The following is a 14006-nucleotide window of genomic DNA, read 5'->3' as shown; positions in this document are numbered from 1 at the left end:
ACATTGGCATATGAAGCCTCATAAAAAAGGGCAGTAGGATACGGCAAAGCTGTATGTGACAGTGAATGCATGTTCAGACATACATAACTGTGACTGAAGCAAAGAAAAGTTACTTGTCTCTGACCATAGCAACTTTCATGATGTGGCCTAACTGAACTCTTTTGCGTAGCCTGCAGTCTGGTTAAGCCTCACTCTTGTTCCATTAGAAGTTCCTTCACTTGATTTAAGTTTCCTGTGTTCTTGAAGTATAAAGATAGGATTAGCTCTGGGCTGACTTTTCCAGGTCTTTTGACTGAGAGCCCTGGTCTTTAAACAGACTACTTCAACTTGCTCGGGTCATCTTCCGTTTTTTGACATCAATGTCCCTGGCCTGCTGATTACCTGAAGTGCACCCCTTGCAGCTTCTGACACATCAATTGCTAAAAGCAAGTTGATGGTTCGTGCAGTTTTTGACAAGCCATGTCATCAACTTTGTATGGGGACGCTGCTTGGTACCTCAGACATGCAGAAACATGCCCCTACTTCAAGGACCAGAATGCTTGGCGGTTACTGTCGCTTTATTTTATTTTTTTTAAACACCCAAACAACCTTCTTATGGATGGTGATGCAGAAGGCAGTGGCTGTTCAACTCCAGGTGTCCTTGGCACCAATGTCCTACATAGACTTAGTTTCCAGCCTTCCTTTAGAGTTGAGACCATACTTGTCAGGGTCACAAATGATCAACTGCTCATTTTAGATGTAGGTCAGCTGGCTTTTCTGATGATACTGCTGGACTGGAGTAAACATGGCGCTGCAGCTGTCTGGTGACTGACAGGGAGTTGTAGCTTTGATGAGTAAGTGCTGTTGCCAGTGTATCTGATGCTCCTTAGTCATAAGTGGAAGACGATAGTGACACCATTTTAGGGATTTTATAGGCAGCTTCTGTTGAGATGCTTCACTGTCTCTCAACAAGTATAAAGCCTTACTGGTGTAATGCTGGTGCTATACAACTATATATCTCTTGCCTTGCAAACCCTCCCCTTTGGTAGACTGCTTGGGTGATATTGCCAGCTGAATGTATCAAGCTATGACATCCTTGGTCCCAGTAAAGAAGAAGTCTTGCTTGTGGTTAGATCACAAGAGGAAGTTCGCTCTCCTTCCATGCTCTCACTTTTGAGGGGACTTTTGCAGAGGCAGCAAGCTTTAGGTATCATTTCTGCTTACAACTTCCAACAGCCCTGTGTTGGCTGTGGAACAAAAGTGTTCACTCTCCTAGTGAAGTCTGCGCCTTTATTTTGTCCCACAGTGACAAATCTGACCACAGGAATATCCTTTTTGTGAGGCTGCTCTGCCACTTGTTCAGAACACTGCATGCTTGCTTTGTTGGTTTGCCCAACCGTGATTGCATTATGTACACCTGTAACAGGACTCAACCCCCACTAGGGCACCGTCTGGCAGTGGTACAGGCATGTCCTGTGTCTGTTTCCTCTACATTCCCCAGAGCCGATCAAATTGCTCATCTCCCCCACAGATCAAAGCGACAGCCATCTCACCCACACAGAAATAGAATAGTATGAAAAGTTAAAATGCAGCAGTCCTCCATCTGTACACCACGGTGGCCTTCTGCACCTAACAGTCAACGTGCACTCTGTTCCCTACTTCCTCTGCTTCCCTATTTGAGGTCCTCCACCTCTGGTAATTCTCTGTGCTGCTTGCAACTCTTCTTCTGCAGCCTACATCTCAGGTTTTCTGTGAGAGGGCGCCCTGCAATGTTTTGCTCCCCAAGCCCTTCGCCTGTGAGTCCTACCCCTGCTCACTGCAGTGGAGGAGGTTTGGGCTGGATATTAGGAGAAACTTTTTCACTAGAAGGGTGGTGAAGCACTGGAATGGTTTACCTAGGGAGGTGGTGGAATCTCCTTCCTTAGAGGTTTTTAAGGTCAGGCTTGACAAAGCCCTGGCTGGGATGGTTTAGTTGGGGATTGGTCCTGCTTTGAGCAGAGGGTTGGACTAGATGACCTCCTGGACTAGATGACAACCCTGATATTCTATGATTCATTAGAACCTCCCTCCAGGATCAAGCCTTTTGTTTCTGGGCGCAGCCTGCTCTGACTCATTACCTTGGGCAGTGGTTCTCAAACCCTTCACCCCCGTCCCCCCGCGGACCACTTGAAAATTGCTGAGGGTCTTGGCGGACCGCTTAATGATCTTTCCAAATGTTGTTTGTACTGTTAGCTAATGATTGTAAAGCGCTTTAGATAAAAATACTATATTTAAAAAAACTTAATAATAATAGCAGAGAGTCCTGTGGCACCTTATAGACTAACCGACATATTGGAGCATGAGCTTTCGTGGATGATGAAGTGGATATTCACCCATGAAAGCTCATGTGCCAAATACGTCTGTTAGTCTATAAGGTGCCACAGGACTCTTTGCTGCTTTTATGGATCCAGACTATCACAGCTACCCCTCTGATACTTAATAATAATAATAATGGGTTTTTTTCCTACAAATAAACACACAACTCATATTTTAATATCAGTAGTTACTCCCCCACCGTGGCAGCCACTGAGCTGGGCTGGGAAGGAGGGGGTGTCTCTCCCTCTCTCCCCTGCCATGGCAGCCACCAAGCTGGGCTGGGAAGGAGGGGGGTTTTCTCCCTCTGTCCCCCACCGTGGCAGCCCCTGGGCTGGGAAGAAGGTGGGATTTTTCCCTCTCTCCCCCGCCATGGCAGTCCCTGAGCTGGGGCTGCGAAAGAGGGGGTTCTCTCTCCAGCAGCCGCAGACATTAAGCTGAAGAAAGTTGCCTCTTTGTCCATCGCAGCCCTGCATGTCCCAAATTCCCCCTGCCACCTCTTCTCACCCTCCTGCCCCCCCATGTACCTCCTATTTCCCCGAAGGCCACCACCTCACCTTACATGTGCATCTTCTCCAGGGTCCAGGCACCTAAACAGTGGAGCCAACCCTGCGCGGCTCCACTAATCAGTTGGGCAGCCCTTCATTCTCTCGTGTGCGGCTGCCCAGGGATGCCCCTTAGAGGGAACTATCCACAGGCAACCTGAGTGGAGCTCATGGACCACAGTTCGAGAGCCCCTGACCTAAGGGTCTCTGCACAAGCCTTCTGCCTGGTAGGTTTCTCAGTTCTGGCCATTCTCTCCATTTGTGCTCATCTCATTTGTTCTCTTTCTGCCCCAGCAGCTCTGACCTACTGCTCTCTCAGATCTCGTGCAGCTCTCTCTGAGCAACTCACCAGATTCCTGCTTCTCCTTTTCTCAGCTGGGCTCTGTGTCTTTATAGAGGGCATCTGCTCTCTATCAGGCCCTGTTGGGAGACAACTAACTATTCACAGGTGAACTAGACCCATTTCCCCCTTAAAGGGGCCAGTCTCCCTGTGACAGCACTCTACATTCTTTGACTGGCTACATATTAAATGATTCATTGACTTTCATCTGGGCCAGTTGATTAATCTCAGTTAACTCACGCGATCAACTCAAAAAAATTAATTGCGATTAAAAAAAACTAATTGCAATTAATCGCACTGTTAAACAATAGAATACCAGTTGAAATTGATTAATTACTTTTGGATGTTTTTCTACATTTTCAAATATATCAATTTCAATTACAACACAGAATACAAAGTTTAGAGCGCTCACTTTATATTTTTTTAGTACAAATATTTGCACTGTAAAAATGATAAAAGGAATAGTATTTTTCAGTTCGCTTCATATAATTATTGTAGTGCAATCACTTTGTCATGAAAGTGCAACTTACAAATGTAGGGTTTTTTTGTTACATAACTGCATTCAAAAGTAAAACGACGTAAAACTTGAGAGCCTACAAGTCCACTCAGTCCTACTTCTTGTTCAGCCAGTTGCTAAAAGGAACAAGTTTGTTTACATTTATGGGAGATAATGCTGCTCGCTTCTTAATTACAATGGGATCTGAAAGTGAGAACAGGTGTTCTCATGGCACTGTTATACCTGGTGTCACAAGATATTTACGTGCCAGGTGAACTAAAGATTCATATGCCTCTACTGCTTCAGCCATCGTTCCAGAGGACATGCTTCCATGCTGATGACGCTCATTTAAAAAATAATGCATTAATTAAATTTGTGACTGAATTCCTTGGGGAAGAATTGTATGTCTCCTGCTCTGTTTTACCCGCATTCTGCCATATATTTCATGTTATACCTGTCTCGGATGATGACCAGCACGTGTTGTTTGTTAAGAACACTTTCACTGTAAATTTGACAAAATGCAAAGACGATACCAATGTGAAATTTCTAAAGATAGCTACGGAACTCATCCCAAGATTTAAGATTTTTAAGTGCCTTCCAAAATCTGAGAGGGCTGAGGTGTGGAGCACGAACATGCGTCAGTCTGCACTGCTTTGGATCGTTATCGAACAGAACCCGTCATCAGCATGGACACATGTCCCCTGAAATGATGACTGAAGAATGAAGAGACATATGAATCTTTAGTGCATCTGGCACGTAAATATTTTGCGACACCGGCTACAACAGTGCCATGCAAATGCCTGTGCTCGCTTCCAGGTGACATTGTAAACAAGAAACAGGCAGCATTATCTTTTGCAAAAGCAAACAATCTTGTTTGTCTGAGCAATTGGCTGAACAAGGAGTAGGACTGATTGGACTTGTAGGCTCTAAAGTGTTACATTGTTTTATTTTTGAATGCAGTTATGTAACACAAAAATCAACATTCTTAAGTTGCACTTTCATGACAAAGAGAGTGCACTACAATACTTGCATTAGGTGGATTGAAAAATACTATTTCTTTTGGTTTTTACAGTGTAAATATTTGTAATAAAAAATAAATATAAAGAGAGCATTTTACACTTTGTATTCTGTGTTGTAATTGAAATCAATATTTGAAAATGTAGAAAACATCCAAAAATATTTAAATGGTATTTGTTGTTAACAGTGCGATTAATCACAATTAATTTTTTTAATCTCTTGACAGCCCTATTTTAAAGCCTTTAATTTTGTATAAGGGGTGTGTGTGTGTGTGTGTGTGTGTGTGTGTGTGTGTGTGTGTGTGTATATATATATATATATATATATATAATTTGAGACCTCTTTGTTAGACTGGATCTCTGCACTCAGACACTGCCTACCTTTTTAAGGATCACACACTAACGACTTGGCAGGAGAGCAGGCTTTTACTATTGTGGGCCATAGGGTACAACACTCACTCCCCTTGGACAACTGTCTGAGTCTCTCCTACATTTAAATACCAACTTTGTGTTTCATAGGTGTTTTTTAACAGGAGCTCCGTAGTGCATACTTTCTACACCTTTGCATTTGTTTTCTTTGTTGCACCCCTTTGATTTATATACAGAATATTCCTAATGTGGTGAGCAGCTGAAGCACTGGGGCTCTACGGTTGGTCCTTTAGCTTCCCCATCTTCCTCATCCTTTCTGATGAGTCTCCAGGCTGGATCCATGCGCAGCACTGAAGTTCACTTCTCATTCGATTTTTGTATGATATAAACTGCCATTGAGCTTGGGCTTCCCCGCACAAGACAGGGTTTGAGAAAAGCACAAAATCCATAGAGGATTAGATTCATAGAAGAAACAGGCCCTCAGTGCTGCAGTAGAAGCCTTAGTTAGGCATAATGGTATTTAATTGGCACTGGTGAGGTCTCAGCTATAGTTCTGTGTCCAGTTCTGGGTGCCACCCTATGGGAAAGATGTGGGCAAATTGGAGAGACTCCAGAGGAGAGCAACAAAAATGGTAAACAGTTTGAAAAACCCTTAGCTATGTGGAAAGGTTTAAAAAAAACAGGCACATTTCATCTTGAGAGAAGATGTCCTGAGGTGGGACCGGATACGCCTTCAGTTATATTAAGAACTGTTATAAAGGGGACTGTTATCAATTGTTCTCCATGTCCATGAGAGTAGGACAAGAAGTAATGGGCTTAATCTGCAGCAAGGGAGAGTTAGGTTAGATATTAGGGGAAAACTTTCTAATTCTAATAGTAGTTAAGCTCTGGAATAGGCTTCCAAGGGAGGTTGTGGAGATTAAGTGCAGGTTGGACAAACACCTGTCAGGGATGTTCTGTGTTTACATGGCCCTGCCTCAGCACAGGGGACTGGACTTGATGACTTCTTTAGCTCCCTTCCAACCCTACATTTTTATGATTCTGTCCAGCGAGGTTAGAAAGATAAATGGATCATGTGTGTTCTGTATCCCGAGGTGGTTCTTCCTGCTCTTATTCCCTCTGCCCATTCCTTGCCTCATGAGATGCACTTTGAAGATACTCCTGGAACTTCGTGCATGATCGTGGGCTGAAAGCATGAGAGCTAGAGATCTGAGATCAGAAATTTGTCACTAGAACACTAGGGTCAGGCTTCTGGAAAGTTGTGACCTACTTTTCGTCCATTTTATTCAGATCGATGGACCAAGCCTTGTAATGGGATAATCTATGCTTGATAACTGTTGAATCCCATTAGCTGCTCTATAATAACTGAGTTAGAGGTCAAATGTCTTGTAAATGTCTGACTTGACTCCATTTGTATTCTAGCATTACCAGTAAATATCTCTAATTAAAATTCCTTCATGTGTTAAATTTTCTCCTTTGCCTCCTTTGACCCATTACTGTAACTTTCACATAAAAACAAATTGGACTCTACCTCTGTTTCTTAGTATCTGATGAAGTGTCACATCTCTGATGGAAAACATTGTGACTGATAAAGATGTTAAATAAGACAATGTTTAGTGTGTGAAGTGTAGGAATGGAGGATTGTCATTTCCTGATAGACTGGTGTTCATCTAGTCTACTATGCTGTTTCCAGCAGTGGGCAATGCCAACCAGCTGCTGGAGAGGAAAATGCAAGAAACCCCATAATAGGTGGCTGTGGGATAGTCCTATGGTGATTGGGTGAAATGTTCACTCACGTTGATGAACACGTACTAATTGTATAATGAGAAGTAATATTACATGTGAATTTATTGCAACCATAAATACTCAAGTCTTTACAGCTAACTGTCAATTTCAACATCTAAGACAGACAAATTTAAGACTGGATGTCCTGAGCAACCCAAAGGAGAGAGTAACTTAGAGGTTTTTTAAAAATATTAACTCATGGAAAATCTTAACTGTCCCCACAGACATTACGTGCCCCTGTTTTAATAGTTAAATGTTCATCAGGTTACAATGAAAAATGTGTAAATACTTGGAAAAACAATTTTGCTTTAGTTTCCCAAACTGTGTTTGCAAAGTTTACAGGTCACTTGTCTTTCCCTTCTGTTTTCAGACCGAGCTGCTAGACCTGTCAACGGTAGATGTCATCCTGATCTCAAACTATCACTGTATGATGGCATTGCCCTACATCACAGAGTATACTGGATTCACTGGAACGGTGTATGCCACTGAGCCCACTGTACAGATTGGCAGGTAAAAAGCCCTTTAATATTCTCTAATCCAGGGGTCCCCGCCATGGTGCCCACGGGGGCATCTAAATGCGCCCACGTCCTGGCCGAGTCAATACATTTTCAGCTGTAAAGACTTGGTTAACTTTCCACTATTGCCTGAAAGCCTCTTAGGAACATAAGATGCCACACCTCTACCCACACTGTCCTTTATATCTTTTCCTTCGTAGTGAAGGGAAAGGATTAGAGCAGTGGTCCCCAACCTTTGCATCTGGCAGGCGCCAGATGAAGGGCCGTGGTGGCGGTCGAGCATCTGCCGAAATGTCGCCGAAATTCGGTGGCATTTCAGCGGCGACACCTCTCGATGACGCCGCTTGCCGCCGACAAGTGACGTCACTGAGAGGCATCGCCGCCAAAATGCTGCCAAAATTCCGCAGCATTTCGGCAGATGCTTGACCGCCACCACGGTCCTTCATCTGGCACCCGCCAGATGAAAATGTTGGGGACCACTGCTCTAATTCTTTCCCTTCACTACGAAGGAAAAGATATAAAGGACAGTGTGGGTAGGGGTGTGGCATCTTATGTTCCTAAGAGGCTTTCAGGCAATAGTGGAAAGTTAACCAAGTCTTTACAGCTGAAAATGTAATGACTCAGTGTTTTCCAAGCTCTGTGGCTGGCCCTACTGTGAGTGCTGTGTGTGGACTCAGGGCAATAGTGCACCCAAAACAAGGCAGCTCCAGTAGACCCATTGTGACTTGCAGCAGTGTAAATCCAGTATTGCTGACCTCAAGCCTTAAAAAAGCATGATGTTTAGGCTTTGAAAATCATGAGATTTTTAAAAACCCAATAAACTAGAGGGTTTTTCATTTGCCTCCTGGTTTTTGGGCCTTTGGATGTCACATTTGCAAGCTCTGCTCCACAACCATGAGGATAAGAAACTTGCTTATTTTAGAATGAAAACTCAGTCTCCCATAATTGCATGACTCCCGTTGCTGAGACTTTAAGGGGAAAAAAAAGTCAAATATTATGAGACTCAAGACAAAATTGCAAGATGTGGCAACACTGTAAAGGTTACTGCAGAGCCCAGTCTTGCAGCCCTTACTTCCCCCAGTAGTCTTGTTGACTTCAGTGGATTCATCCATGCAAGTAACGGTTGCCAGATTGAAACTGTTTAATGTATGCAGTGTAGTTGTAGCTGGGTTGTTCCCAGAATATTTGTGAGATATGAAGGGTGAGGTAATATCTTTTATTGGACCAACTTGTCTTGGTGAGAGAGATGAGCTTTGGAGCCACACAGAGCTCTTCTTCAGGTCTGGGAAAGATGCTCATAACAAAATGCAAAGTGGCACAAATTAGCGTAACTAACTATTCCTAAATAATCTGTTCCAACCCTGGTGTTTACTGAGCCCAGAATGGAAATAACATGGCAAATATTAAAAAGTAACAGGCTGCAGTCTGTAAAATATATATGTATATTCTGGGAAACATCCTCCTACAGCTTTTCTTCATAAAGGAAGCATATATAAATTTTTGAGATCTGAATGGTTAGTTCAAATGTAGTATCACTCTAATACCTGATACAGCCTCTATCTTGAAGACTGCATCCTGAAGTTGCAGGGTATAAGACTTAACACTAACATTGCACTTGACCTCTTCAAAGTGCTGGGCAGATATCAGCTAATGCGTCTTTTCCATCTCTAACCTGTATGATTGTGTGATGAACGTGTTGTAACACTAGCCTGTATTCTAGAACACGTCACCCAACCCTAAGCTTATGTGATCATCATAGTCCCTTCTGACCTTAACATCTGTGAGTGTAACAGGAGAGAAATATAGTAATGTCCACTGTCCTTCCATTTTTTTAGATGAGCCAAAAGTCTGTGGGCAGGTCCTCAGATGGCATAATCTAGCATTGTTCCATTGACTTCCATGAAGTAATATTGATTTATACAATCTGAAATTCTGACCCTGGAAGTCTGGAATGGTGTGGCTTTTTTCATGTTTTAGCCTATAACAAAGAGTTTTTTTAAAAAAAAAAAACATACCCCAGCCATGAATTTTTATGCAGTATGTTAGTAACTAATGCAGTGACTGTCACTGTAGTGAAATATCCTAATTTTGTGCAATGAGAATTTGTGGTGTTTTTGTTGAATGCTAATAATAGTTCCTTTGCAGACTTCTCATGGAAGAGCTGGTGAATTTTATTGAACGTGTGCCAAAGGCTCAGTCTGCCTCCTTGTGGAAGAATAAGGAAGTGCAGCGGTAAGGAACAACTTGTTTTTTAACTACAGTGGATGTCAAAAGTTCACTGGAATGATGATTCCATTGCTGGACTTGCAGTCCTTAATATAACCAGAAAAAGAATCCTGAAACAAATGTGGATATTGTTTCTCTTCTGATATTTTGCATGCTGGTGTCTTTTTCCAAACAACTAGCCAAATTAATTCTTAGGAAACCGTGTGCCTAATACACGAAGGCCTGATTCTACTCTCACACTAGTTTAATTCGATTGACTTTACAGAAGTGGTTCCTGATGTAAACTGGTGTAAATGAGAGTAGGCTTGAACTGTTACCCATGCATCTCTAATGTGCCCTTCATCCTAGTATCCAGATTTTGTATGCATAGTTAAGAGTAGCATCATTTCTGTCAGGGCTGGCGATTCCTGGTGGAAAAACTAATTTAGGATAGGGCACAGGTAAATACAGATTTAAACCAGGAAACTGGGCAAAATAATAGCATCAGGGTTCAGGAAGCATTGAACAGGTCTTTTCAAACTTTGTATACATCTATTCAGAACTGAGGAACAGGCTTGGTCTAACTACTGCGTCAAAGTTGGTCTTCTACAGAATGCTGCATGGCCAAATGGACCTGGACTGGCAGTCTGCAACTCTGCGTGCTTCTGATTGCTTAATGCTTCATACCTACAACTCCACGTTAGGGTCATTTTCATATAATCAAATGGGTTTTTTTTTCCTTTTGTTTATATAATATTGAACATTGAAATGAGTCGTGACATATAACTTCCTTGGTGTTGTATACATTTTAGTTTTGAGAAATATCAATGTTCACTATGATAATCCTACTGCAGTTGTCCTTTATTCGTACAAGCTTGAGTTAGTCCACTGCCTTATGTAACCACAATTTGAATATGTAACTAATATCAAGCGTAATGTGGTGTACTTTAATGAAACAGTTCTAAAAATAGGAAATGCCTTACATTAGGGCTAACTAGCTTTTTCTAAGGCAATAAAAGCCATGATTTTTACCTAGTAAAAACCACCTTTGGTAAATACCATGCCGTCCTTGATTTTAGAAGTTCAGTTCTATAGCAGGATCATTCTTGGTGGTCATATTCCAGGAGAAATGCTGTCTACCCATCTGCAGTAGCAGTATCCATTTCAGAAAGGGTTACACCAAGAGATGAGCCTTGCATTGTTCCTGAAGGGCCTGACCCAACACCCATAGAAGCCAATGGGTCTTTTAATTGGTTTTGTTGGAGTTGGAAGAGGCCCTAAAGGGGGCAAGATGTGGGTTCATTCTGCTCTCCACTGTTTCAGCCTGGGAACTGTCTGCCATGCTCTCTGTCAGCTGCACCTGTTGTAGTGGGGTGCTGATGGAGATGGAGCAAGAGGCAATCGCTGAACTAGGTAGGCCCTAGCCTATTGAACTGACTAGAGAACCTGTGTACAGCATGGAATATAGTGTGATGAGCTGTATTCAGGAGTCTTAACTAGAAGACAAGCTGCTACTAATTCCTGCAGCCTCCAAAGGGACAATGCCTAAAGCTTATATCATGTCCAAGTACTTTGTAGGGGAGGGCAGAGGAAATGGGTAGAATAGCTTTCTACTCGCATGGTATTGAAGAGTAACCAGTAAATAAATTCAGCAGAATTTGATTTTTTTTTTTTTTAATAATTTTGATTTGATTTTTTTAAACTTTTTTTCTGTTTTTATCAGTTTAAATGTTCATAGTTATGGGAAATGATGGGGAGTCAGACAAGAATTATTTAATGATAGTAAATATTGAGAATCAGAAAGTTAAAGCTCTATGACCATTAAAACACAAATTGTCAACATCACAGGTCAAAATATAGTAAGTAAATAGCTTTAAACTCTAGTAAGAGCTCAAGCAACATTTTTCTTTCTTCACCTAACTGTACATTTAAGTTATCAGATATTTGTGTGCACGGATTGCACAGGTATGGTGAAATTGACATTTACAGATAAAAATCTAATCCTTCCAAGCCTATCAAGAACCTTGCAATGCATCAGTAGCAATAAAAGTGATCACTACTCTGTGACTAGCCTGATGGGTCCGTGGTGTCCAGTACTTAATTTGAATGAGGGACTGAGACCAACAATTCTGGATTCTATTCCTGTCTCTTTCAGTCACTGACTGATGCTGGGCAAGCCTCTTAGCTCAATTTTACAGAGGCAGAGAGAGGTTAATCACCTTCTAAGGGTGTTGTGGGCTTAATTAATGTTTGCAAAGTGCTTTGAGATTTCAGGTGACAAGTGTCATGTAAGTGTAAATGAAGCTGATTATTATAGCATTTGAGCTAACATCCACTAGTCCACAAATTAATGCCTGATTAATAATACGCTCAGGGTAAAAATGACATCAGTTATTTAAGAGGATCCTATCGCTGTTGTTGAATTTCAAAGTTTTGAAAGTACCTGGTGGCTGCTGCTGGAACAGAATACTTATTACTTTCGAGTCTAACTTTTTTAAAATTTTCACCCTGATCAATCACCATTATTACTTTACAGCTCAGCTCATTTCACTCTGAATAGTTAGTATGAAACACAAAGTATTATCTTCATTAAAGCACTGAAGCAATTTAAATTCCAATACTATAAAAAATAAGTGCCTTATAGTGGGTGGCACTTTTCCATTACCAGATTCAGCATGAACTAATTTCTTAGCAAGTTTTATTACCAGTAGTTTTCATTTTAACTGAATAGGCATTTGAAGGTTCTGTAGAAGCTGAACCTTCATATTGACTCTGATCCCCCTAAGTCCTGGTATTGCGGGTGCTCAACATGCCTATTTTCCAGTGCGGGCATTAGTAGAGGCTAGGCACAATTCACTTCTGGAACTCATTGTTGCAAGATATGATTGAAGCTAAAAGCTGAGCAGGATTCAGGAAAGTATCATTTTAAGTAATGAGAACATTGAGAGTTGCATTTGTAATGAGTTGTTAAACCCAAACATCTAGAAGCAAAATACTCTCACACTTCAGACTCTAATTAAGGGGTATAAGAAACTTTCCCCAAACTTTCCCAAAAGGCGGGTTATTCCACAATTACCCATTTAGTAGTTTCCTCTAAAGTGCCTGGAACTGGCCATTGTCAGAATAATGGAGAAGATGGGCCAGTGGGCTGATCTTATATGGCAAGTCCTCCCTTCCTCCAGCTGGAAACAAGTCGGGTAAACTTTAGGCATGGTCCTCTGTACTGAGCAGGATTAAGTCATGTTTTATAGATGCAGGAAACTGAGGCACGGGCATTAAGTTAGTTGCTCAAGGCTATGCCAGGGCAAAGTTAAGAATAAAGTCCAGAAGTTCAGATGCTGGAGTTCTCATAAGAACCATTAGAACATGCTACCTCCCATTACGTTGGTCTTATCCACACAGAGTTTTTACCAACTGCCCCTTCGTCCGCCCAAATATGTCTGACAGCCATGAGAGGGCTGACAGTGGGGTGACCATGAGGAATGCATAAAGCTGAATGCCATCAGCATGTAAGTAGTGTTTCAGCCCATAACCCTTACAGTTTCTTCTGGCAGCCTCATACACAAGCTGAAAAACAGGGTAGTAGTCTAAAACTGCAGAATCCTGGCAGAGGGACTTCTGAAGAGCAAATGCCAATCACCGCCTTAACACGTCATTCTAGGAGTGAACTTGACTCCTGAAGAGTGGTTCTGCCCTTCCTGCTGGGGATTTTAACACAGTTGATCTTCAGAGACTGAGAATTATGTCCAAGGATGCTAGAAACTTACCTTTGTCAGCAAGGCGGACTCCCATTTTGTCTATTGCAAGGAGACCATTCTGGGAAGAATAGGCTTATTGTGGCATTCAACAGTAAATAGCTTCTTATGGCAGGTAGAAGACACTTCATTGAAACTATTGCCCATAGACCTTGGACTCCTATCTGCATTGTCTCGCCCCCTGTTGTTTTCTGATTTCCCAAAAGAGGCCTCAGACACTTCATTTGCCTCCTTAACCCTTTTCCTTTCAGCCAGCGTGGACTAGAATTGCAGTCATTGCGTTAGGCATGCATGATGATCTTGGCAAGAGCTGGCCTTAATCCTTTCTTCAGTATATTAAATTATGGAGAAGTTCTCTGAACTAGTAGACATAACAATAAATTAAATCCCTTTATGCAAATTGATCAAAGAAACTTGACCAATTTTCATAAATCATGGGAAACTGGTTTTAATTAGCCTTTGATTTAGCATTAGTTTAATATACCAAAAAACCTATTCTTCTTCTGTGTTTTGGCAGCCTCTGCTTGGTTCATGTTGCTAAAGAAAATTTATTTCCCTGAAGTTAGCCACCCCTCTTAGAGGCTGTGACACTACAGTTCACATCTTCCCCGACAGTGCTGGCCAACTAACTTGCAAATATATATAAAAT

General features: G+C 41.9%; 1 protein-coding gene across 2 annotated transcripts in view; it reads left to right on the top strand.

Annotated features, from left to right (window-relative positions):
• INTS9 (integrator complex subunit 9) overlaps positions 1-14006 on the top strand; it is an 83433-nt gene that overhangs the window by 16596 nt on the left and 52831 nt on the right. For both annotated transcript variants that reach the window (XM_030555177.1, XM_030555178.1), the window contains 2 exons: positions 7253-7392; positions 9543-9629. In XM_030555177.1, coding sequence (XP_030411037.1) covers positions 7253-7392; positions 9543-9629 — 227 coding nt within the window. The remainder of the gene's footprint in view (positions 1-7252; positions 7393-9542; positions 9630-14006) is intronic.

Source organism: Gopherus evgoodei, chromosome 3 (genome assembly GCF_007399415.2).
Source record: "Gopherus evgoodei ecotype Sinaloan lineage chromosome 3, rGopEvg1_v1.p, whole genome shotgun sequence".
NCBI classification, from domain to species: domain Eukaryota; kingdom Metazoa; phylum Chordata; order Testudines; family Testudinidae; genus Gopherus; species Gopherus evgoodei.
Note: the sequence above shows the minus strand (reverse complement) of the source record. Positions and strands in the feature narration are given on the sequence as shown.